This window comes from Malus sylvestris, chromosome 15 (genome assembly GCF_916048215.2).
Source record: "Malus sylvestris chromosome 15, drMalSylv7.2, whole genome shotgun sequence".
NCBI classification, from domain to species: domain Eukaryota; kingdom Viridiplantae; phylum Streptophyta; class Magnoliopsida; order Rosales; family Rosaceae; genus Malus; species Malus sylvestris.
The window spans coordinates 10,864,122-10,890,483 of NC_062274.1; the positions used below are offsets into that span (position 1 = coordinate 10,864,122).

The 26,362-nt window shown below is 38.7% G+C and overlaps 4 protein-coding genes and 1 pseudogene across 7 annotated transcripts; 4 read left to right on the forward strand and 1 right to left on the reverse strand.

The window, feature by feature from the left end:
* Window positions 1-1,061: 1,061 nt before the first annotated feature.
* Window positions 1,062-3,969, forward strand: LOC126602316 (uncharacterized). 3 transcript variants are annotated; one of them, XM_050269152.1, is made up of 8 exons: window positions 1,114-1,247; window positions 1,443-1,534; window positions 1,711-1,780; window positions 1,911-2,070; window positions 2,245-2,326; window positions 2,708-2,924; window positions 3,027-3,091; window positions 3,552-3,969. In XM_050269152.1, the coding sequence occupies exons 2-8, from the start codon at window positions 1,463-1,465 to the stop codon at window positions 3,804-3,806; spliced, it is 921 nt and encodes a 306-aa protein (XP_050125109.1). In that variant the 5' UTR covers window positions 1,114-1,247; window positions 1,443-1,462; the 3' UTR covers window positions 3,807-3,969. The 3 variants fall into 3 exon arrangements, with proteins under 3 accessions (XP_050125108.1, XP_050125109.1, XP_050125110.1); XM_050269151.1 differs by lacking the exon at window positions 1,443-1,534 and having other exon boundaries at window positions 1,062-1,247; XM_050269153.1 differs by lacking the exons at window positions 1,114-1,247; window positions 1,443-1,534 and having other exon boundaries at window positions 1,711-1,812.
* A 1,229-nt stretch (window positions 3,970-5,198) lies between these two features.
* Window positions 5,199-7,805, forward strand: LOC126602321 (uncharacterized). Of its 2 annotated transcripts, XM_050269158.1 has the most exons (7): window positions 5,199-5,387; window positions 5,607-5,785; window positions 6,233-6,334; window positions 6,775-6,848; window positions 6,932-7,035; window positions 7,215-7,280; window positions 7,403-7,805. In XM_050269158.1, the coding sequence occupies exons 3-7, from the start codon at window positions 6,270-6,272 to the stop codon at window positions 7,673-7,675; spliced, it is 582 nt and encodes a 193-aa protein (XP_050125115.1). In that variant the 5' UTR covers window positions 5,199-5,387; window positions 5,607-5,785; window positions 6,233-6,269; the 3' UTR covers window positions 7,676-7,805. The 2 variants fall into 2 exon arrangements, with proteins under 2 accessions (XP_050125115.1, XP_050125114.1); XM_050269157.1 differs by lacking the exon at window positions 5,607-5,785 and having other exon boundaries at window positions 5,200-5,387.
* A 678-nt stretch (window positions 7,806-8,483) lies between these two features.
* LOC126602305 (pentatricopeptide repeat-containing protein At4g30825, chloroplastic) lies at window positions 8,484-11,487 on the forward strand. Its single transcript, XM_050269135.1, has one exon. It carries the CDS (start codon window positions 8,678-8,680, stop codon window positions 11,381-11,383), a length of 2,706 nt encoding a protein of 901 aa, XP_050125092.1. The 5' UTR covers window positions 8,484-8,677; the 3' UTR covers window positions 11,384-11,487.
* A 255-nt stretch (window positions 11,488-11,742) lies between these two features.
* LOC126602326 (DNA-directed RNA polymerase 3, chloroplastic-like) lies at window positions 11,743-19,168 on the reverse strand (annotated as a pseudogene).
* Window positions 19,169-21,600: 2,432 nt separating this feature from the next.
* On the forward strand, window positions 21,601-25,012 carry LOC126602215 (putative leucine-rich repeat receptor-like serine/threonine-protein kinase At2g24130). Its single transcript, XM_050269045.1, has 2 exons — window positions 21,601-24,374; window positions 24,472-25,012. The coding sequence occupies exons 1-2, from the start codon at window positions 21,815-21,817 to the stop codon at window positions 24,873-24,875; spliced, it is 2,964 nt and encodes a 987-aa protein (XP_050125002.1). The 5' UTR covers window positions 21,601-21,814; the 3' UTR covers window positions 24,876-25,012.
* Window positions 25,013-26,362: the final 1,350 nt, after the last annotated feature.

The window sequence follows — 26,362 nt, forward strand, 5'->3', positions numbered from 1 at the left end:
TTGGATGCACAAGTGTCATTTTACATATGGTTAAATGTTCTATTGGATAGGGTGTTAGGTTTATGGTATTCATGCATTTGGGTTCGAAACTTCCTATTCTCCAAATTAGTGTAACAGCTTTGTGATCTTTGTCTCGATAAATTTTTGGTGTGTTGGTAACACGGTCTTGGTACACCAAGTATTGTAATATGGGGTGTGCCATTTTACTTCTTACACCCTTTTAATTTTTGGCCGTCAGATCGGATGAATTGAAGAAGATCAACGGACAGAAATTAACAAGGGTGTTTGAGAAGTAATTTGGGGTGTGTGGATAGCACACCCCTTGCAATATAAGTGATTAAATCATTGGAAGAAAAAAAAATTAACCGCTTACATTACACGATTTATATCCGGTACACTAAAACATTTCTCCTTTCCATTTCCTTCAATTCCATTCTCATCTCAATGATGTTATTAATCGCTTATATTACGACACTCAATATAATGATTTATATCCGACACACTGAAAAATTTCTCCAACCCCTCCCCTTTGGTTCAGTTATCATCTCACAATGCTGTTTAATGTTCATAAGCGTTCATCTTGTTGTAAATATGGTGGATGTCCACGCTGGCCACTAATCCACTAAGCTACAAGTGAGAATAGAGGTTGTCTTTTGCTGTCCGCCAAAGCTTACTCCCTACGACTCATGTTTTCTATATAAATGCAACACACACCAAACATAGGTGAGAGACTCATGGAAGAGGAAGAGAGAAAAGAGAGGAAGAGGAGATGAGATAATAGAGAGTTATCTTTGTATTCTTATTATTTCAGATTATAATGAAAGCATCATTGTTGTCCCAAGGATGTACTCTAGTCACACTGACTGTAGAGGAACTTCGTAAATTTTGTGTCTTGTTTATTTATTCCACTGTACACACCGTCGATTTTATAACACATCCGTAAGGTCATTTTTTAAAGATCAATTTTGTTAGATGACAAACGACTTTAAGCAGATAATGTGGCTTCTACCCATAAATTACCAAAAAGGTAAGGGACTGATTGGCAAATAGCTTCAGAACAAGTTAGCTTGTCACGTGCGGGGCCTTATCACGTGTAAGTAAATATCAAACGAGCACACCAACCGAACGAACCACACACAGAGCGGAAGAAGAAGATGATGCCCAGATGCTCTGTTCAATCGACCGACGCTCAGCTTTTCCAGAGCTTAAATGGCCTCCAACAGCTTGCCGAAACGCACCGTTTCAAGGTTCGCTTTGCCTGAAATCTCTCCTCTCCTAGCTTAATCCAAGTTTTATGCATAATTAAGCACAACAACAACAACAAAAAAGGCTTTTTCCGTTAAGTGGAGTCGGCTATATTGCGTTCGGTTTTGTTTGATACATATGGATGATTGAACGGTCTCTGAATCGAGTGGTCTCTGGATCAAATAACTTTTTTCTAGAGATTGATCTTTAGACGACGATGAGGGGAATGAACAGATTGTATGATAAAACTATGCCGTGTCACCATTGGAGGAGGAGTGTTTTCTTACATGTAAGCAAATTAGCAAAGCAATTCCAATAGTGAAAGGTTCTAGTTTTGATGGAAAGATTTATTAGAAGTTGTATTTGTGCGTATTTTCGTTGATTTAGTGAGCTTGAAGTGATTTCATAAGCTGGTCCAAAACTTCAACTTAAATGTAAATTATGCGTTTGGTGATGTGCGTGCAGGCCTGGTTCTTGGATCAGTTTGGAGTTCTCCATGATGGGAAGCAACCTTACCCTGGTGCAATTTCAACATGTATGTTTTCGTCTGTTTGTTTTGGCATTTGGGTAAGCTTCTGTTTTAGTTGGTAGTGCAACAAGCCGTTCTAGTCTCGATTAAGCAATGAGGCAGCGGTGATTTGTTTGAACTTGTTCTTGTTTAATAGTGAAGAAGCTAGCAAGCAGTGGTGCAAAGATGGTTATTATAAGTAATTCATCAAGACGCTCGTCTACAACCATGGATAAATTGAAAAGCCTCGGGTTCGATCCTTCTCTTTTTGTAGGAGCCATCACTAGCGGAGAACTGACACATCAAAACTTACAAAGGTTGACCACCAAACCATGTATTCTTTGAACAATATCAACGCTATATGAGGACTGGCATGTAGGGTTCCAACAATATGATAACATTATGGCTGATTTGCATTGGTATTACGAAAAACTGTTTAATTTCTGCAACCATCCACATTGTAACTTCTCCTGTATGTTGTCATGTAAAAGGAGAGATGATGCTTGGTTCGCTGCACTGGGAAAATCTTGTATTCATATGACTTGGAGTGCTCGTGGTACCATATCTCTTGAGGTACAGCCATTGTTAACTCTGGAGGCCATTTTTCTCCCTTCCTCTAGTGTATTACGCTTTCTTGAAGGAGCCTCTGGGGGCTCTCTTTCTCCCCCACCTCCTTCAGGCGTCCGTTAAGTAACTATTTGAATTTTATGGCATAGTGGCTTTACTTTTCAGTAAGACGGGAATCTCATCATTTACTGTCACTGGTTTTAAGAAAATATCCTTTACAGGCCAATATGTTTTTGTAAAAGATTCAAGATTGAATTTTTTTTTTTCCGATAATCCACACGCATTAAAATTTCCCCAGATTTGCTTTACAGAAAAATCTAGCTATGGAAATCATGAAATTGAAAACCTAGTCATTGATCTTACTATTACTTTATCAATCTCTTGTAGGGCCTGGGATTACAAGTTGTGGAGAATGTTCAAGACGCCGAATTTATTTTGGCCCATGGTTCTGAAGCCTTGGGGAGTCCTTCTGGTGATGCGATTCCAATGAAACTTGAGGAACTTGAAAGTATATTGGAACAATGTGCTGCTAAACACATCCCTATGGTGGTAGCAAATCCAGATTTTGTGACTGTTGAGGCTAGAGCTTTGCGTGTAATGCCTGGTAATACTATTTATTTGGCTGAATACAATACCCATATATATGATGGATATTTTTAGCAGTGTTGATTGTTTGCTTATATGTGCCTCATGAATTTTCTATTAGGGACTTTGGCTTCCAAGTATGAAAAGCTTGGGGGTGAAGTGAAATGGATGGGCAAGCCTGATAAGGTAATTTAACGACATTGTTCTGGTTACCATTGATAATGACTTTTACCTTAATATATATTGCTTTTGCACTCTACGGTCATTCTTTCTCTTGGTTGCGTCCAAGCACGTAAATGCGGTCAAGTTATTGAGCTTGCGATCTGACCCTCGTATGAGTTTTACAGATTTGGTGCTCCCTAACATAAGTCTTTTGCTCCACTCTTGTGCAACTTCTTTAATTGTTTGACTGTCAAATAGCTGGCGAAGTTTTAGATTTGTGACTTTTTATTCAGTAAAGTGACTTGAAATGCTTTTTAATGCTACCCGCATTCTTCTCACATTGTTCCTTGATTTGGCAAATGGATATGTAAACCGTATCTCAAATACGATATTGTGAATTGTTTCCCAGTTATTTCGTTTCATAGATTTCTCTCGTTCTCTTTGCTTTCCTTTCTGACAAGCTTAATTATACGTTTTTACACAGATCATCTACAAATCAGCTATGGACTTAGCTGGTGTAGATCCTGCTGAATCTATCGCAGTTGGCGATTCTCTTCACCACGACATCAAGGGTGCAAATGCAGCTGCAATCCAATCAGTTTTTGTCACCTGTGGGATCCATGGAAATGAACTTGGACTCAATAGCTTCGCGGACGTTGCAGATTTATCTTCTGTGCAAGCTCTTGCTTCCAAATACGATGCATACCCGTCATACGTGTTACCTTCATTCACATGGTAGAACTAGAATCCCATTGTAAACATTGATTAATACTTGTTTCCTATCACATTTACAAATTTTTTACAGATGGATCATCTGTACTTGCGTTTATCGATGTTTGAGACCTTGAACCATTTGAGTTTTTGACCTGTTTTGGATGAGTGAAGATCAAGGATTTAGTTCATGAACTGATTTTTACAAGAAAGTAGCTAGTTATTTGACGTGAAGTAAATCTTTTCGATAACTTGTTTTTACTAATTCGGACGTTAATGCATACACCTTGTGTTGGTGCTGCCATATTTGTAGACAGACGTATCAAGGATGTTAATTGGGGTGGGTTTGGTTAAAATCGGTTCGGGTTTTTTTTGTCGAAACTGAAAACCAAACCAAAGTTTATGTGCGGTTTATGTTAATGTTGGTGTACAAAGTTTGCTCAAAGTTTTAGGAATGTAAGTACGAGTTTCAGGAATCAAATCAACGAATAAAAACACTACACAGATTGGAAGGAATAGGAATAAAAAGCTTTATTTATTTATTTATTTTTGTCAGATGGTAGATTTATTAGATTGAATGTTAAATTAGGAAACTAACGGGTTTGAATTTACGTCGTAGTGTAAGAACAACACTCTTCTCCATCACAGTGGTAAAAGGCCACTTGCGAATAAAAAGCTTTTTTACCTTTCCAAATCTTGGCCATTTTAATGATAAATTGGAGGAGGTTAATTTATTTGTCAGTTCACCTTTTTAATTACTAGATAGAATCAGGGAATTTCAGTCTTCTCTAACTACTATTGTTTGATTCACAAGCACAAAGAGTCGAACATAAAACATGTTGTGTGGAATACAAATATGAAATTCGTACCTAATCAGGTGTTCAAATTATTCTCTAGTGGTCTCATTCTCATTAAAAAAAAAAAAAACTAACAAAAAGTCTAAAAAAAATTTAGTTTTAAAGAAAAATGATATATGAATGTGTAGTGAATAGTACTAAGAAAATGTAAAAATGTGACTGTTCGTTAAAAATGAACAGTACTGAAAGATTTTCGTTAAAATCTCTTAAAAAAAACAATTACAATCACAAGCGTTTGATTTTAGGGATCTTTTGATAGGGGTCCAATTAGACTAAAAATTGGACCTATTTAAAAAAATAAGCTATAAAATTGGATCTCTTTCAAAATTTTCCTTGATTTTTAATATAAAAGTCGGTGGTCGACTTGTGTTTGTTGTATTTTCTTCTTTACTGTTAATTTTTTTTTTTTTTTATTTTTTTGGTTAAACCCAGCAGTTTATGAGCGTAATCAATTCCCCTGAATTGTAAGATCAGAATTTCCTAGGAACGGTAAGATCTATTTCTATAGGCCGTCAGATTGATCTGACGGTAAATATAATAACTAAAATAATATGAGCGTAAAAGTTTCTCATTCTTTCACAATCTTCCCTACCCGTCTGGCCACCACGCCCACCACCGAACCAACCTCCCCCTCCAAGGCTGCACCCACCCATCGCACCCCGCAGACTGGTTTTCTGTCACCAGATGGTTCGTCGGACTTGAGTTTCATCTCCCTCTCTCCTCATCTCAATCGCCCACTCTCCATCTCCCAGGTATGCAACTTTCTGCAACGTCTCTCCCTCTAAATTATAAATTTTGTGCAACCCATGGCCGACCCAGGTTGTGATCAAGCTCGATTGGTTACTGGGTCAGACCAACATGGTCGCTAAGCCTAACCCATCTTCTAATTTTTGCTAAATTCAATACCTTTACCTTGATTTAGCAAACACCAGACTTTTTGTTATGCTAATTACATGTTCTGTAATTCTCAGCATATAAGAATAATGAGATGCTTCACATCGATATCAAAGAGCCTGAGTAGTAAGAAATTCGTTTTCTTTTCTCTTATTGTGGGGTGAAACTTAAAAAGATGGGAATTTCTGTTTAGGCAGTGAGAGTTCATGTGGTGATGTGGATGCTACTCCTGATTCTAAAATATCGAACGAATTTGGTACGTGACGAAATTTTTTACAAGTATTGTGTTAAAGACTATGCCATGATTCTGAGGTATTACTAGCGGGATTGTGTTGTCGCTAGATAAGCAGGGACCGAGAGTTTCTTAGGCATATGGACTTTGGTCATTTATTGGATCATAGTTTGGCATTTGATAATTTATCTTTATATTACAGCTTCTCAGTTAAAACGGTATTCGACTGAGGATTTGGAATCCAATTTCTTTATGAGTGGTGCAAAGTGGTTGTGCTTCATGTTGTGGTAACCTCGGGCGTGTAATTGACTTGATCTTGAGGGTTCAATATTTAAGAGCCATTTGATATGAAAAGGGCATCACATAGAGGCCTTAGTAAACATTTTCACGAACTTGTTCAAGTACATAAATATACACTCATCTTGTTGTAGCTAAAACAGAATGGAATTTAAGATCTCATTGATTTTGCAGGAGCAAAAGGTGAAAAGAAGGCTGAAGGAGCAATAAAATGGTGGTTACCAATTCTAATTCCCAGAACAGGGAGATTGTGGTCAGGAAGAGGATTGCAAGCATGTAACTCTCTCTCTCTCTCTCTCCCTCTCCCCCTTCCTCCCTCTGTGTGTGTGTGTGTGTGTGTGTGTGTGTGTTTGTGCACACATTCAAATTTTGGTTGTTACCTTGGAAGTCATAGAAAATAAATAGTTGAAATTTGAAGTTAGTGTTATGTTAAGAAGTGCTTCAAGGTTAAGTAGGAATCCTGGACTTATTAAGTAACTCAAACACTTCTTCAAGGAGAAAAATCTGTAATGCGGCTGTATATTTTGTATGAATGAGTAAAACTTGTGGGACTGAACTGAATTTAAAAGGCATTCAAGCTTATGGATTTTGATATTATGGAATCTTTTGATGTATTAAGTATTGGAACTGATTGATGCACTGTAGTATTTGCTATTAGCCAGTACATGCTTAACAATTCTATTATGCATCTTTGACGGAGATGATTCACTGTGTAGATTCAATAAACGAGAAGAGGATTTTTCTTCCTTGAGAGAATACAATGATTACTTGGAGGAAGTGGAGGACATGAGTAAGTTTTTCAGCGTAACTGTAGCTTATACAGTTATATCGTGATGTAAAGTTAGTCTGACAAAGGGAAAAATCATTTTGTAGCATTTGACTTGATCGAAGGAATAGATGTTCCTGCTATTGAAGCGAAAATTGCCAAGTACCAGGAAGAAAATGCTGAACAAATAATGATTAACAGAGCTCGTAAGGTATTTCAAAATAAGATCACCATGTTTTGATCCCTTTCCTTTTTTGTTCCTAACCTTCTGATTTTGTATAATGGAAAAAGAGGAAAAGAGGATGCAGGCAAAGTGGAAATATTGAACTCTTAAATATTTTCTGCTAAGTTTATGCCGTGGTTCTAATGCTGGTGTTTTCGATCGAATAGGCTGAAGAGCTTGCTGCAGCTCTCGCAGCAAGCAAGGGACATCCCATACAAAATGAAACTGATGCGGTAAGAGTGGGATTGTTACGTGTATGCATTCACTTTTGTTTTCTTTATACGACCTTGCACATTTTAAATGTTGAAACCCTTCAAGGAGATTTTGTTAACTGATATGATGCGTCTAATGATAGGGTCTGAGCCAAGGCTCACAAGCAGGATTTGGTGCTGGTACACAGGGCCAGTATGCTCCTACAGTTTCAGGGCAACCACGTCCAACCGGCGGCATGGGTCCACAACCACTACCACTTGGAGGAGGGGGGCATGATCTGCACGGATACGCTGTTGACGATGAAGAAATGGTGAAGCTGCGAGCAGAGAAGGGTGGTCGGGCAGGAGGGTGGAGTGGAGAGATAAGCAGGAAGAGGGCACTTGAAGAAGCCCTTGGTAGCATTTGGATTTGTTAGGATCATAATTTTTCTCCCGAGTCTGTAATTGTAAGAGCAGAAACATGCCTTCTCTTTATGGAAAAAAGAGAAGGCAGAATTATGTACGAGTGCAAATTATTTATCAGAAATATGCCTTCTTTTTATGCAACATCCGTCCTCTTACATTTAAATTTGAATTTTTTTGTTGGTATCATTCGCCGGACGGGTAAGATGGTACTAGTGTACTCTTGCTCGACTTACCTGTACTGGACGGGTTCAGTATCAACTTATTATAGCTAGTTTGTTGTGGTTTAAGTTATTTTTTATAAGATTTTTTAGCCAAAATGGTCTCTGAGATTTGCGTATGTCTTCACTTTGATTCCTGAGATTTGAAATCAATAGAAGTGGTTTTCTAGATTCTCCACCATCAATCATTTTAATCATTTCGTGAAAAATTATGTTAAATAAGGATCAAAATGACAAAAATACATTTAATTTAAAACAATAGGTCAAAATGTTTTGAAAAAAAATTGAGGGTATTTTCGTCGTTTTATTCTTATTTAATGAAGATTTTTCATGGAATGATTAAAATGATTGATGATGGACAATGTCAGTGATCACTTCTATTGATTTCAAATCTCAGAGATCAAAGTGAGAAGTTATTCAAATCTCAAAAACAATTTTAGCTAAAAAAAACCTTTTTATAATCAAGGTAAATACATCGATGTATTAAAAAGAGTTGGGGGAGAAAAATAAAAATAAAAATAGGTCCAAGCAAGTGCAATAACCAATAAGAACAGGGGCAGTACCGTTATAAAAATAAAATAAAATAAAATAAAGGCATAAAATCCTGAAAGGCGCTAACTTTCCTCCACAGCTTCAAACTCCGTTATCTCCAACTCCCAAATTCAAAGTTGTGTTCATCTGAAATTACGCTTTTATTTTGCAGATTCCAGAACAAGTTGATGATAAAGTTGTGTTCTTTTCCCCCTATTTGTTTCCGGTGAGTAATTCATGTATTGAATCGGCTTATATATATATATGATGACCTCACTGAGATTTTCAATCTCTTTGGACACGTTTGATTCTTCAAACAAGTTCAATTCTTCTTTTTGCTACGGTCATGCATATGTTAGCAGAGCTTGTGTAGTTAATGCTCTGAATTGGGGAAATCGGATTAAGGTTTCTGGGTTCCCATTCGAATTGTCGGGCACTTCGGAACTGAGTCAGATGGGTGAGGAAACCAATTTGAGCTTGGTTGAGGGAAACCCGGATTTTCGACACGAAAGTGAGAAGGGCTCTGGGGGGCCAAAGAAAGAGAGTAGGAGAGAAAAGGATTCGAAGTTAAGTTCAAGAAAGAGTAGGTGGGTGAGGGAATTGGAGAATTTGTTTGTGAATGGTGGTGAATTTGATGTTGATTATTCTGTTATTAGCTCTCACTTGAGCATGGAGCATTGTAACGATATTTTGAGACGGCTAGAGAGGTGTAATGATGTCAAAGCTCTTAGATTCTTCGAGTGGATGAGAAGCAACGGGAAATTAGAGCGCAATGTGAGCGCTTTTAATTCAGTTTTAAGAGTGATGGGTAGGAGAGAAGATTGGGATGCAGCTGAAAAATTGGTTCAGGAATTGCTTGCTGGTTTGGGAGGTGAGCTGAATTATCAGGTTTTCAACACCCTTATTTATGCGTGTTGTAAGTTGGGGCGCGCTGAGTTGGGAGCCAAGTGGTTTCGAATGATGCTGGATCACAGGATCCAGCCGAACATTGCAACTTTTGGTATGCTAATGGGACTTTACCAGAAGGGTTGGAATGTTGAGGAGGCGGAGTTTACTTTCTCTCAAATGAGGAACTGTGGAATTGTATGTCAATCAGCGTACTCTGCGATGATCACAATTTACACCCGCTTGAACTTGTATGACAAAGCGGAAGAGGTCATTGGCTTGATGAGAGAAGATAGAGTGAGATTGAATTTGGATAATTGGTTGGTAATGATTAATGCCTATTGTCAGCAGGGTAAAGTAGACGATGCTGAAGTAGTACTGGTCTCCATGCAAGAAGCGGGGTTTTCTCCAAACATTATTGCATACAATACTTTGATAACTGGATATGGGAAGGCGTCTAAAATGGATGCTGCTCATCACCTATTTCTGGGCATAAAGAACGCTGGATTAGAGCCTGATGAAACAACTTACCGTTCTATGATTGAAGGTTGGGGTCGAGCTGACAAGTATAAGGAAGCAGAATGGTACTACAAAGAGCTCAAGCGGTTGGGGTACAAACCTAATTCGTCTAACCTGTACACACTAGTAAACTTGCAAGCCAAGCATGAGGATGAAGAGGGGGCCATCAGGACTCTTGACGATATGCTGACAATGGGGTGCCAATATTCCTCGATTCTTGGTACTCTTCTGCAAGCATACGAGAAGGTAGGAAGGGTAGATAAAGTGCCTCGCCTTTTGAGAGGTTCTTTCTATCAACATATTCTTGTCAGCCAGACTTCTTGTTCCATTCTTGTCATGGCTTATGTGAAACACTGCTTGGTGGATGATACTATGAAAGTGTTAAGGGAGAAACTGTGGAAGGACCCGCCTTTTGAAGATAACTTGTATCATTTGTTAATTTGCTCGTGTAAAGAGTTGGGTCGTCTTGAAGATGCTGTTAAAATATACAAGCAAATGCCGAGACATTTTAACAAGCCAAACATGCACATCATGTGCACAATGATTGACATCTATAGCATCATGGGCCTATTCACAGAAGCGGAAAAAACTTACGTGGAGTTAAAATCTTCTGGAATCGTATTGGACCTGATTGCCTATAGCATTGCTGTGAGAATGTATGTAAAAGCTGGTTCTCTGGAAGATGCTTGCTCTGTTCTAGAGGCAATGGAAGAACAGGAGGGAATTGTTCCAGACATTTACATGTTCCGTGATATGCTCCGGATTTATCAACGATGTGGCAGGCTTGATAAGTTGAAAGACCTGTACTATAAACTCTTGAAGAGTGGAGTGACTTGGGATCGGGAAATGTACAACTGTGTCATAAACTGCTGTTCTCATGCTTTGCCAGTTGATGAGATCTCAGAGATCTTTGATGAGATGCTTCAATGTGGTTTTGTTCCTAATACCATAACCTTCAATGTCATGCTCGATGTATACGGGAAAGCAAGGCTTCTGAAGAAAGCTAGGGAGTTGTTCAGGATGGCCCAAAAGTGGGGTTTGGTTGACATGATCTCTTACAATACTATTATAGCTGCTTACGGGCGAAATAAAGATTTCAGAAGCATGTCTTCAACATTTCAAGAGATGCAGTTCAAGGGCTTTTCAGTTTCCCTGGAAGCCTACAATTCCATGTTGGATGCTTATGGGAAGGAAAGCCAAATGGAAAGATTTAGAAGCGTTTTGCAGAGAATGAAGAAAACAAGCTGTGCTTCTGACCATTACACGTACAACATTATGATCAATGTCTATGGAGAGCAAGGATGGATTGATGAAGTTGCTGGTGTGCTGACTGAGTTGAAAGAATGCGGACTTGGACCTGATCTGTGCAGCTATAACACGTTGATTAAGGCATACGGAATTGCAGGAATGGTCGAAGATGCTGTCCACTTGGTCAAGGAAATGAGAGAAAATGGTATAGAGCCTGATAAGATAACCTATGTCAATCTTATCGCTGCGCTGCAAAGAAACGATGAATATTTGGAGGCTGTAAAATGGTCCCTGTGGATGAAGCAGATGGGGTTGTAAAGTTCACAATGCTGATGTATATAATCTACGGCGTTTTTTGAGCCTCTCAACACCTGATTAAGATCTTGCTCATGAATAAATAAAATCTGCTTTCGTTGATTCGATATATGTCTTCAGCACTTACATGTAGTGTGGTTTTAAGGGGTAGCAAATCTTTCATTTTGTCTCCATAGGGTTCTGGCCGAAACTCAAATGTGACGTGAATGGTCCTCTCTCGGAGGTCTGCTCTGTGTATGCAGAACAATTTTTGCATAACAACAGTCAAGTATAGCTACCACCGGAGCTGGAGAAACTTAATGCTTGTACTGAGAGTAAATTCAAGGTGATGCACAAAATTCGACTCCAAACACGAGCGATAATTTTACATCTGAACAGAACTATTGATAAATTTCCTTCATTTCTTTACAGTTCTTGCTCACAAATTTGCGAGTTTCCATTGACCGAGTGTTACATGTATCTTGTATGTTTAAAGAATGATCTTTTCTCCTCCTACTCTCATACAATACAACATATGTTATACGTCGGAATACATTGAAAAGAATGACCTCCGCTAAGTTAGCTGCCGCTTCGTATCTACTTCTCTTGCCTCAAAAAAATATTCTACGCTCTAGAAATTTTATAGACCTTGAATTTCTGCAGAAGAGTCTCCCTTTCTGTACATGGGTCAGCTCCGACATGGACCGGATCTTTAACAGCGAAGATTGATCAATTCAATACCCATGAGAATCGTAGACTCACTGATCATGGGAAATCAAAGTTTGTCCTTTCGGCTTTCACAAAAGCAACCTTAGGTTTCTGTTTCACACTAAACGTTTAAGTGCTTACCCGAATGAATTCTTGAAATAGCTTCTCGGTCATTCCGGGAGTGGCATATGATACGTGTGGCAATGCTGTTTAAACATCGTTATCAATGCTTGCTGCTCATGTACCGAGTTTCAGTTGAAAAAGTACGGAGATTCTAGAACCTCTTGCAAGTCGAAGTCGCCTCTTTCTGGGAGAGGAGGAAATGTCAACGCTGGATATGATACTTGGGAGCTTTCTAGTAACTGGGAACAGGCCGAGTTATCATGAAGTCAATAGAAATAAACAACGAATTCAACTCAGGATGGGCTGCTGAGAGGAAAGTTTCTACTTACATTTTCAAGTATCGGCATGCTATACAGCTCTACAATTTGTTTCTGAAGTATCTCGTTCATTTGGTCTACGTCACATACATGAGTCCAGAAGGAGTCATGCACCCCTACAAACATTTTTTAACATGCAAGTGAGAATTTGAACATATTTTAGCGTGTAAGTGAGAACTAAACCATGTGTGAACCTGCAAAACATAGGCCAGCATCCCTGCAGGCAAGAGCGGTCATCATCATGTGTGAACCGTCAAGTGAGTGAACAAATTTTGGAGGACATGCAGTCCTTTGTTTTCTACCGTCAATCTGGAATCGCCAAAATGTTAACTCTACAATAATTTATGAAAGAGTAAGGAAAGAGAACATTAAGTAAGCTTACTGAGTTACTCTCCCGCTGCAAGGCTAAAACCTGAAGGGATGTTCTTATCTGCAACCCCAAGGAGAGAAAAGTTACTAAATTATCACTACAACATTAAACTATGTAAGTGACATCTGCCCCTTTTAATCCAGGATGTCGGACAAAAAGAAAAGATGTCGGACTTCAGGAAGGGCAGAAAACCTACTCTATAAAGTCTAAGGTACCGTAACAGACAGCCAAAACTAGAGACAAGGAAGAACAGAATATGGAACGAAGAAATGATACATGAACACAATTGTAGATGCAATCATGCAACCTATCTTGATATTCTGTACTAAACAATTACTGAGACGGAATTTTTCCAAATACTGGTTTGCCTGTTGATGTAAAATTAGTATTTAACTAAGCTGTCAAACTTACAAGATGTCGTTCATTTTTACAGTAGGGTTGCACAACAGGAAGACCTAGAGGAGTAGTCCAACGCACAGGTTGATTTTCTGAAGCAATTACCTGCAAAAGTTTGTAAACACAACTTAATTTATCTACCAGGCCTATCATTTAGTGTCCAGAACATGACCAAGAAAAAAAAAATCACCACACCATGGCACAATCACTGAGCCAGGCCATTATACCACGAGCAGCTTGGAATGTCTCTCCAAGGGCAGCCAAAGTAACCTATGGAAAAGATGAAAACTTAGAAAGTACGATCTAGATGAAACAGTTGATTTTTTCTTTATAAGAATAACATGAGGTAATCATCTAAAAATCTAGCAAACATATTAAATTGGTTAACCAGGCATTGCATTTGCATGTTAATTTTCAATTATTATCCAAATGATGAAATTCAAGAAACGTCTGTGGGTAAATCTTGATCAAGAAATATTTGGTCGCAGGAACACTACGGTTGGTATTTGCTTACTTTAGCAGCATAGCAAGCTACAGTGAACAGTAGTCTATCATCCGTAACAAGACACTTCTCCTCTAATCTTCTTTTTATTTGTTTGCGTGCCCCAACATAAGTAACTCCATACACTGAAGTCATGACAGTCTGTTTTACCAATTCCGATCAATCTGAAAGCTTCCAAAACCATAGATTGTTAATTTCATAAATATGCACAGACTTTTTTAAATACTTACATAACTAAAGAAATCCACATTAAATAAATAGAAAAACTCATTTAGACGGTATATTGCAACTTTGAACTCGAGAAGAAGCAAGGGAGATCAACCTGATTAACTAAGACTTGGGCTAACAAAGCATTTGGGCTTGTAGTCGGGTGCTTATTGCTGTCTCTTTTCATAATCTCATGTACCCTGGCAACATATAGATATAGAAGATGAGCATTGGTCTTGTTACCTATTCATCTAATATTTCTTCACCTCGTGGCACTGTTCTCTTGTACTTTTATGCTTGTGGCACATCTCAAGGGTAGCAAAACCTATGGAGTAAAATATGGAAAATTTAATACCTTACAGCAATTTCTGAGTAAACATTGGCAGGTTTCTCTCCAGCACCTAAGTTGACTGCAGCTGCTTCCAACTGAGAACATCACAGCAATTCAGATCAATCAACAAAGCAAAACTTTTACATAAAAAAAAAAAAAGGTCCTATATTATATTATAACAGAACATTGAATATTTTGACCGAAGAAAAAATAGAAAATGAGGAAAATTTGAGAACATCACATGTATACAATCATGTTTGCCAGATGACTAAAGTTCATTTACTACAAAATTTACAAAAGTAGTTTAAATAAGCAAAACACATAATGGAGTACAATAAAATTAGAGTGCAGTAACATGAAGATGCAAACAGAAAACTTATATCAATGGGGATAAAGCCTACACTATCTCTTCCCAAGGCTGCATGGTGCTGTAAGCCATTGCATGAACCATCCTAGAAAATTGAAAGGTCATCAATGAAACATAAATGGATTTAAAAAAAAAAAAAAAAAAAACTTTATCATTTGACCCGCACAAATACGTTTAAAAATTCTTCTCATTTGCATCAACTTTTAAAATAAAGGGGTTTCAGAATTATATAATCCTAAACAAACTTGCATAAACTGCAGTATCTCGTTTTGCTACTCCAAGGAGTACGGACTAAGAAAGAAATTTACCAGATGGATGGGCAAATGAGAAATGACCGTATGTGGTGATGGGCTATTTAACGCTTCTGACAGATTGATACAAGACGCTAGGCACTGTAAAGGATCTTCAGCTGTTAACCACCATCGGTTTCCATTTACAGGGTTTGCTGCTGAATCAAATATATCATCAATGTGATGATCAACAAATGCTTTGCAGTCCTCATACGAAAGCTTTTCAACACCGCCTGCATGGAGGTTTGCTAAATGAATCTTCAGCCAACAAAAACCAGACTTCCCTAATGGTCGTCCTTCAGCATATTCAAGGACCCCTCGACAGAGATCAGAACTCAAATGATTTAAATGTGGATGCATTGGGTAAGCTCGGCCTCGAAAATCAAGATTGTGAGGATAATAAAAGCCTTCCTCATCCTTTATCTTGCGAGCAACCTATTTCAGAATTGTTTGCTCAATATTATATGATTTCTTATCAATAAATAAATACTATATAATTAGATGGAGACCTTACAGAGAGCTTAAGTTCTGTATCAGATCGCTGAGAATGCCTTTCTTGGTTAATCTTCTTTGCTTTTCTTACACTCCATTTCCATTTGGGAACTTCTGTTAAACCCGCAAGCGGTGGTTTATCTGGTACTGGAACCTACAAGCCCATGAGAATATTTACGCCAGATGAAATTTAAAGCAAAATCTAAACATCACAATGTCAGCAAACCAAAAATATTTTGCTGTAACGAAAATCAACCAACAAAACCAAGTAAACTCTCCTGACAAGGGAAATGACTACATTATCCTTACTCTAGTTTCTCTGACTACATTATTCTTACATTAATTTGTTGTTTGACAGAAAGTTAGAAATCATCCAATTATGTTACTCTTAAATTTTCACAAAAGAGAAACGAGAGCTATCCCACATTGGGATGTTGGCACCCTATAGGTGCTCATACTTCATACTAATGCTATGGACGTCAGCTTAGTAGATTTATTCTCTGGACAGAGTAACACAAAGGTTGAATACAAACAATTTCTTATTAAATTCAAGAGATCATTATGTGCTCACATCTTCACGATCAACCAAGCCTGCAATGTTGCCACCTTTAGCCCAGATGCTCTCCGCCATGCTAAGTACTTTTTTATTCACCCTCCATTTGGTACTTCCAGGCATATCTAGGGCCTGCACATGTCATCAAAAGTGAATATCATTATTACGATATGTACAAGAAAGTATATGTTGAAGGACTAGAATAGATCCATGGTTTGCCTCTATGCACAGGGAAAGCTCAGTTAACTGATGTTCCATTACAGATTATAACTACTATTGGTTGTACCCAGTATTCTCAATCAGAAAGGGGCAGTGACAGGAATGATGGTGCATCTCCCCATGTATTAACCAGATAACCGAGCAAAGGCTCTGGTTCTGACCTATTAATATTATACAAGGGAAACGTAGAATGGAACTCTAACTTCATGTACCTCGAATACTTTCATCATCTGCTTTCCAGAACATTCCTCATTGCATCTACCTGCTTCCTTGATCCATGAGTACGCATGACATAAGAAGGTAGGAACAAGTGACCACCCTTGTCATACCTGCAAAGATTTAGATTTTATTGGCATCTGAGTGCATTCTTCTAATTTATTTGACATTTGATTAGCCAAAAGCCAACTTGAATAAGATTTCTTTTATTTGTTAACCTGCTGGTCAAGAAACAGAAAGAGAACTTGCTAAATGAATATACTTTATCATATCTCATACCCTTTCCACTTTCTGGGAGGCACCAACATTGGCACATAAGGAATCAACATATGTTTAGCCTGTAAAGAAACAAAGCATAAAATAACTGTAAGTAGCAGGAGTGTCCAAATATGAAAATGTAGCTAGGCGTATACAATTATATTATACATTAACTTGATGGGGAATAATTGATAAGTATTGTTTTTTAATTATAAATCAATAACTTGAATTCGCAGTGCAAACTGAATTCAAGTGTACAGAACAAGAAAACACAACACAGGAAAGAAAAACATACAGTTTTATCAAGCCCAGTAAGAACTAGGGAATCACATTCTATAACTACATAATTCTTCACAAGTTTCTGCCTATAAGGACCAAAAGAAGTTATATTAAAGCAAAGGAGAAGTGGCAGAGTTAAGGTATATGAATGGTTATCCTTTACGAACATACGCCGCATAGGTATCCATATCACCACAAAAACTCTACACATTCGAATACTACAACTTGTTGGAGTGGCAAACACGATGATAAAGTTTTACCCTGGACTTTTTGCTGCGGCCTTAAATCTGTGCCTAAATGCCGGTCTCACATCAGGTGGACCATCTGCCAACTGGTTAAGTGGAGGTTGTACATAAGTTGTTTCTTTTAATAATTCTATCAGACAACTTCCCAGCTGCAACATCACATTACATAAAAAACCAAAAATTAAATACATATATAAATAAATTTGGGTACCAATAATATATTATATAATTAAAAATATACAAAAGGATTCCTCAGCCATAATGAAATAATACAAAATGCTCAAAGCAACAAACCTTAGGCTGTGTATCACGACCCCAGGGCTTAATTTCTTCTTTTAGCAAGAGATTTTGGACCTCCCTCAGTCTTTTCCTTTTAATTAAAACATTAACATGTTTCCGGAGTATCTCCTTCTCCTTGCTCAGACTGTCTTCATCAACAACAACAGTCTTCTTTCTCTAGAAGTTTTTGGTTTTCTCCAACAAACTGTGAATCCTAACCTGAATTGTAAGGTAACATTATATGATATTTAAACTTTAATTCAGTGATACTGCTGATACGGAGTACAAACAAGGAAGTATTAATGATAAGCTTAAATTGCATCAAAATAACACCAAATATATAAAATAAAAACAAAATAATTCAAATTACTCCCACTTCTTGGCCTTCCAATTTTATCATTCTTGAAAGCGTCACAGAACTAGGAAGTTGATCGTAATTTTCTTCACTGTGAAATCCAAAATGAAAGGACTCCTTGAATAGCAGTAAAAAACAAAATTAAGCCAAAATTAAGCCTTTTGTACCATCCTCTGAAATCTGCAATGTTTCCCTTTTCCCTCAATCGAAGTTCTTAAATTACAATTCTAAATAAAACAGCTGAGCAGAATGGTTTTCTTTGAAGAATAAATCAATAAATGAGCTAATCAGAATGATTAACGCTCGAAACTCGTTCATTTCATGGGTGTAATATCCTAAAATTCTAAACCTTTAGCTTTTATAATGCACATCATCTCGCATTAAGTTACAGTGTATTCGTAAACCAATACACATCGAATCATCATTGACAATGTGAAACACAAACACAAAAGATTAAGAATTTAGAACTCACCTCCTGCTCTATGGCCATCCCGATATGAACAGCAGCTTGAACAACCTGCACACACCCGTCTTGATTCCCCACCATAACCAAACCCATGATATTATACATAACAATCAGCGCCATCTTATCCGGCGGCAGCAAGTCAATGTGCGGCGCAAACGCCGCTTTGTGCTTCTTCGTTTGCTGCACCTTCTGCTCCCTCGCAATCGCCTCCCTCAGCGGCTCAAACCACCCTAAAAACAAGGCCTTCACGTACGGAAAGCTCGGAGCCAGCTTCTTCTCCCGCATTACTCGTTCCAAATCCTTGTACTCCTCCACCATTCTCTCCCACGCCTCCGTCTCCGCCTTTATCTGCCACCGCCGGAGCAAATTTTACTTCCCCCGCCGATTTCCTTCGACTCCAATTTCAACTCCTGGTTGGCCTTTTTGTACATTCCCTTCAGAAACAGCGCGGCAATCCACGGCGGGTCTTGGATAAAAATCCGCGGCGGTGAGTCCTGCGGCGTAATCAGGTGAAATTCTCTGATGGGTAACTGTAAATTCATCGAATTTTCTACGAAATTGTCTTGGACGGAGTCTCGGACAAGGTGGGTGTGAACGAGGTCGGAAGGGGGCTTGAGGCTGAGGGGGAAAGGAGTGGAGGAAGACAGTGATGGCTTGAAGAAGAGGAGGTTGGAGGCTGAGCTGAAGAGGAACTTGTGGCTGAGCTTCGACGGCTTCGGCCATGTGGAACTGTACGTTTGAGCTTGCGGACTCGGAGAGAAGGAGGCTGTGGAAGCCATTTTTGAGAGAGCGAGACGCAGCTCGAGAAGAAGATGAAACCTCTCTTAAACCTTTCGGTTGTCCATTTTCGAAATATTTTACCCAACCGAAAAAACAGTACGTTAATATTTTTGGTGGCCAAAAAAAACAAAAAAGGCCGCCCTCTAGGTCTAGAAGCCCAAAAGGCCTACACGCCACTACATTTGAAAGCATAAAAAGGTCCACATTCCACACATGCGGGCCGCGGCCCAGCCGTGAGGAGAGAGGAGAGAGGCGAGATATTTTTACCTATGTTGTTTTTAGTAGACTTTGTAGTAGTAATAGATTTTGTAGTAGTAATATGATTGAAGTGATTGACATTTACCCATCCCACGCTTTTTGAAGAATGCTATGTTACTAACATGTTTACTTCTATTGTAGGTAATGTGTTTGAGTTCAAGGCCCTGCGCGCTCTACGTTTGGTGGATTTGCAAATTCCTCCGGCTTATGTTAAAACTTTCCAAGGTCCGCCCTATCGTATCCTGGTTGAGAGAGAGAAATTGAACGAGTATGGCCGCCATTGTTTCCAATTTCATTTGATTGAAAATATTAAAAGTGCTTCCAAACAATTAACACTTGAGTTTCTAATCACAATTTCAACTTGTGTGTTTTTCATATTTCATTATTACAATTTCTTCCACACTACCAGGTCAATGTGAAAACATGATAATGTTCGTTATCATTTGAGTTACAAGCAAGCGCTTTGCATTCTAATTACATAGTTTTTAACAAAAACAATTATAAGTAGAAGTGTTTTAGACAAAAATGTCTCAAACCAGCCACTGGTTAAATAATCTTAAGGTTAACTACACTAACACTCCTTGAAATTATTGTGTTTTCACAAAGCGACATTATATATTTTCACTATTTGGGACCAATTTATCCTGAAATCCCTCGCTATTGGATGCCGTGTAACAAAAGAAACAGCAAATTCGTATAAATTGATGAAATTTCCCTCCGCAACCTGACTTTTGGTTATCAACTCCGCCGTCGCCGTCGTCATATCCTCCCCGCCGTCGCTGACTATCAGGTCAGGTTCTCATAAAAGTTCATTTTCTCTTGACTTCTGTAATTAGTCTCCTTCTCCTCCTCTAGTTTCTGATTGGGTTTTCTTATGGAGTTTGTGAAGCAGATAAAACTGTTGTTACTTTTTCCTTAAAGCAGATTAGTTCTAGTTTTTCCATGATTTAATGATTACCCTACTTAACCATCTGACGTACGACATGCTGATTAGTACCGAGTCCTACAAATACTAGTTGAGTAATTAACGTCTTAATCATATCTGGCTTTGTCCAAAACCAGACCTAACTCCATTAGCAAACCTGTGTACCAAGCTCCGACACAGATTTGATAATCGTTCCTACTCTCCGATCAGGTAAAGTTTGAAACTTGGGGTACTTGAGTTACAAGATTGTCTAAAACTCCATGCTACAAATGCTTAAAAGAATGTCTTTGATCACACACATCAGTTGGTCTAGCTAGCGGCGCTCTGCCGGTCTTCACTTGGTTTAAAATACAAGGTTCGACTCACATGGATGCAAGGACGATAGATACATCGAGTTCCATATTAACTTATGGCTTATTGTGGTTGTTATGCGTTCGAGAATTCTATAGATACATATTTTTTTAATATATTTTGGCAAAAGAAGAGACTATCTTGAAAAATATACATAGATAGAACTGTTTATAAATTTTCAACAAAAATAAGATTTTTTTCTTCACTAAAATGTGTTTTATTGTCTGTTTAGTGCCGTTTTAGTGAAAAAGTTGTAGTTTTTATTCAAGATTAAACTTCTATCTATGTATTAACCTTTTGATACCATTCAGTTAAGCGAGAAATATGCCTAAACAAGCAATCAAGCGACGCTAAATTGGAGAAATTTTTTATTGTGACAGGAACACAAGTAGTACACCACGTGTTTTTATGTAAGTGGTGAAAATTTTTATTTTTTAAGTTATTAACATTTTAACACACATATCCCACCATTTGTGTTGTGTAGTGACACGTGGTGTATCCCGTGTTTCGATCACACTGAAAAATCTCTTGCTAAACTTTATATGCGGCTTCTTGTTCGTTTAGTCTTGTCTCTTAGGTGATCATGCTGTATATCTGTTTTGTGCTACGAATACCAATTGAGGCATACTGTTTAAATGCATCACCTAAATACCTACTCACCGATCACCTTCTTTATTAACCAATATTATCTCTCTCTTTCGCCTCACAGCACACAATCCACTAATCTCTCTATCCTCACATCTCTGAAGCAACAACATAATATATAATTAAGTAGACAATTACCTGACGAGATTAAGCATAAAATAAAATGGTTAGGCCTGCTGATGCTGCTGACATGGACTGCATTACTGCTCTAACCGCGGCTTTAGCGTTGTTTGCTTGTCATGTTACACGCACGCATTTGTATGAACGCGATTGGTGGGTTAGGAAGTCAAAGATCGTAGGCGCCAAACGTACATCCATGCCTTCAACGGCAGTTAGGCACAAGGTGTTTCATAATTTTCTAAGCATTTGATGAGTGCTTACTTATTGGCCACAAGATTTTGCATTATCTTGTTCTTAAGCTCATGCAGCCTGTGCATGCTTCTCTTGATTTGCTCTCTCGGTACTTTCTGATCACTTTGTTTTCGTCAATTTCTTCGAAACTTTTTGCTCGAAGAAGATTGACATGATCATGATGTGTTTTGGAAGGTCTTCTGTGTTTAAGCTTCTCTGTTTGATCATTTTGTTGGAAGCGGTTTTATGCCAAGAAACTGCTCAAATAATGAAGGACAAGGCATCCTTGCTTTCTTTCAGAGAAGGGATTGTATCGGACCCCCACCGGGCTTTAGAGGACTGGAATTCCTTGGGTGTTCATCTTTGTAATTGGTCAGGCATCAAGTGTAACAAAGCTAGAGACCGCGTCGTGGAGCTTGATCTTAGTGGAAAGGCACTCGGAGGCACCATTTCCCCGTCTCTCGCTAATCTTTCTTCCTTACACATTCTTGATCTATCAAGTAATTTTTTCAAAGGTCGCATTCCAGGCGAGTTAGGCACTCTTTCTCAACTTGGAGAACTCAGCTTATCTTCCAATCTTCTAGAGGGAAGCATCGCTGCTGAACTTGGTTTTCTTCGCAAATTAGTGTATCTCGATTTGGGAAGCAACCGGCTCACTGGTGAAATCCCAATGCCGCTTTTCTGCAATCATTCTTCGTCTTCTCTGCAGTACTTAGACCTCTCTAACAATTCTTTAAGCGGTGAAATTCCTTTGCCAGATGAATGTGAGCTTATACACCTGAGGTTTCTTCTACTGTGGTCCAACCGTCTAGTTGGACTTGTTCCTGCAGCCATTTCAAACTCCTCAAAACTTAAATGGCTCGATTTAGAGTCTAACATGCTGAAAGGGGAGTTGCCATCGGAGATTATACGAAAAATGCCACAACTGCAGTACCTCTACTTGTCCTACAATCGCTTTGTGAGCCATGACGGTAACACTAACCTTGAACCCTTTTTTGCCTCTTTGGTTAATGCCTCTAACTTTCAAGAGCTTGAATTAGCTGGAAACAATCTTGGAGGAGATTTACCTCCTATTATTGGTAATCTTTCTACCAATCTTGTACAACTTCACTTAGATACTAATCGTATTTACGGTTCAATTCCCCCTCATATTTCAAATCTTGTCAACCTCACCCTGTTGAATTTGTCTAGTAACCTTCTGAATGGAACCATCCCACCCAAACTGTGCCAAATGACAAAGCTAGAGAGGGTGTTTTTGTCAAACAATTCACTGTCTGGTGAGATTCCATCTGCCTTTGGTGACATTCCCCATCTAGGCCTTCTAGATTTATCCAAAAACAAGCTTTCCGGTTCCATTCCAGATAGTTTTTCAAACCTTTCCCAGTTAAGAAGGCTCTTTCTTTATGAGAACCAACTCACAGGGACCATACCGCCAAGTCTAGGAAAGTGCATCAATTTAGAGATTCTAGACCTTTCTCAGAACCAAATTTCAGGGGTGATTCCTAGCGAAGTTGCAGGGCTGAGGAGCTTGAAGTTGTACTTGAACCTGTCTAGCAATCACTTGCATGGACTGTTACCGATGGAGTTGAGCAAAATGGACATGGTGCTAGCAGTTGACCTATCTTCCAACAATCTTTCCGGCACAATACCATCACAACTTGGGAGCTGCATTGCCCTCGAGTACCTCAACCTTTCGGTGAATTCCTTAGAAGGCCCTCTTCCGGATTCAATAGGAAAGCTACCTTATCTTCAAATACTTGACGTATCCTCAAACCAACTGAATGGACAAATACCAGTGTCTCTGCAGGAATCATTAACTCTGAAGAAACTCAACTTCTCTTTCAACAACTTATCCGGGAATGTATCAAACAATGGGGCCTTTTCTTTGCTGACCATAGACTCATTCCTGGGTAATGCTGGTCTCTGTGGATCAATAAAGGGCATGTCAAACTGCCGGAAGAAGCATACTCATCATTTGGCTATTCTGCCAATTATCCTGTCATTACTTATCACCCCCATATTTTGTGTATTCGGGTACCCCCTCATGCATGGGTCGAAATTCCAAAAACACTTAGCAGTTTTCAATCAAGAGGATTCGGGGGATGATGAAAAAGAAGGGAAGAAAGAACACAAGTGTCCGAAAATCTCATACGAGCAGCTCATTGAAGCCACGGGTGGTTTCAGTGCTTCCAGCCTGATTGGTTCAGGTGGGTTTGGGCATGTCTATAAGGGTGTCCTTCAAGACAACTCAGTAATTGCTGTCAAGGTATTGGATTTGAAAACGGATGGAGATAATTTGGGAACCTTCAAAAGGGAATGCAGAGTTCTGAAGAGGACTAGGCACAGAAATTTGATCAGAATCATCACGGCGTGCAGTAGGCCGGACTTTAAGGCTCTTGTTCTGCCATTGATGTCAAATGGGAGCCTCGAGAGTCACCTATACCCGAGCCATGGACTGAAGGATCAGTTGAATTTGATTCAGTTGGTGAGCATCTGCAGTGATGTAGCTGAAGGAGTGGCCTATTTACACCATCACTCTCCTGTTAGAGTTGTGCACTGTGATCTCAAACCGAGCAACATTCTACTAGATGAGGACATGACGGCGTTGGTAACTGATTTTGGAATTGCGAGATTGGTGAAAGGCGGCGATGAGAAGGGTCCAACGAATGATTCAGCATCCTTTAGTTCAGCAGATGGCTTGTTATGCGGATCCATTGGCTACATTGCTCCTGGTATGCACTCTTTTCTAACATATACTCATTGGGAAATGATTTTCGCACGCACTTTCTAATACGTCCTAATTTCCTTCATTGACTTGATGAAATGCAGAGTATGCGATGGGAAAAACCATTTCTACTGAGGGAGACGTGTTCAGTTACGGGGTCCTTTTGCTAGAAATCGTTACAGGAAGGCGACCAACGGATGTCCTTGTTCACGAAGGTTCAACCCTTCACGAATGGGTGAAAAGTCAGTACCCGCGCAGGCTTGATCCAATAGTTCAACAAGCGCTCGATAGGTGTGCTGCGGATTTGATGCCTAAGCAGTACAACAAAGTATGGAGGGATGTTGTTTTGGAATTGATAGAGCTTGGTCTGATCTGCACTCAGTACAATCCTTCAATGAGACCAAATATGCAGGATATAGCTCACGAAATCGGTCGGTTGAAGGATTACATCTCCAGTCCTGCATCGTTTCTGATTGATGAAATTGATCTTAAAGTTGAAGCACCTTAGTTTTGATCTTAAATTTGAACTTTCATTTGTAATTTTTGACTTCAAATTTTTGGTGAAGCAATACTGATAGTTAGAAACCCATCTAAATCTTCATGGCAATTTTTTGTGTTTACGTAGCCAAATGATTTTCGCACGTCCTGTTTATTTTTGTTCTTTAATTCTCTTTTTAATTTGATTTGATTTAAAGTCCAGAAATAAGCAAGAGAGTGCAGGTCGAGAAAAGAGATGTGCAGAAATCACTTCTTTATTATGTAGCAAACCCTTCTTAGACTGGTTCCTGCCCCTTTTAATTGCAGCGCTCCAGCTACAATTATTGATAATTCAGATCGTAAACATATCGACAACTGTATCAACCGTATATTAGCGGCTATATTAGTGTCAATAATAATATTGAATTCCATATCAATACTTGATATAATATACAAATATATATATATATATATATATTGATATCGTTGTGAATATGTTGTCGATAGAGATCCCGTTGATTGCTTTTTAACGAGAGATCATAATTTAGCAAAAGGTTACAGTCGGCACAAAAGGAGAGTTTCTTAATTAATGGCATAATCTCAGAACCAACCAGAGACAGCCTTTGTTACTTATCACTTTAATGGATTTTAGTTCATCTAATCAATAATTAAGATTGCGTCTTATGGATCTTAACTCTATATTTTCAACATACAATGTTCTTCTTGTGGGTTGTGGCAGCCAACACAGACGGATTGATATCCAGTCCAAAAAGGCATTTCCTTCTCTTTCTGCCTACCTTCATATGCAAAAACAAGATTTTTACTATGTAAATACCACATTTTATCTAAGTTCACCTCAGATTTAGGCGTTTCCCGAAAGGATAACATGGCGTATAGCACATGTTGGCCCTAGAAATTACAAAGCTTATGCAGTGTAGGTTGATTAACCATTGAGCTAACTATGTCCTTCTATTGATGCGGACGTGCCAATTCACAACTGAACTTGGTCGGCCTGATGAGATGAAGTGGTGTGGTAACGAAACGCGGAATTGACTTTTGCACCAAGTGACTTCGGCCTAGGAAGGAACACGCCTAGGATTCTAAAACCTGAAGACAAGGTTATGCAATTCACTACTAAGTTCATGATCTTTTGCACTGGGCTCAGCAGCTTCAGCTATATTTTAAAAAATATAAGTGCATTGAATTGGTATTCAGGCTGTTGGAACAAAGATACTCAAAGGAAATGAGCGGCGTTACGGTGAAAGTAGTTCAACAGTCTGAATGACGAACTTTGGAATGCATTTGTTAGTAACTAATCATAGAACACCTAACTTCACTGAGAAAGCTGATGAAGTTACCTCTTTCAGCAAAAAAATCATGGACTCTTCGCTGACTAAGATTTAGATATGTAACCAACCGAATGGAAGTAGTGTTGTTCAACCAAACTAAAGGTACTCTTAAACCGATTGATTTTACGACTCCAGTGGTGTTCAACCAAACTAAATGTGGCGCTGGTTT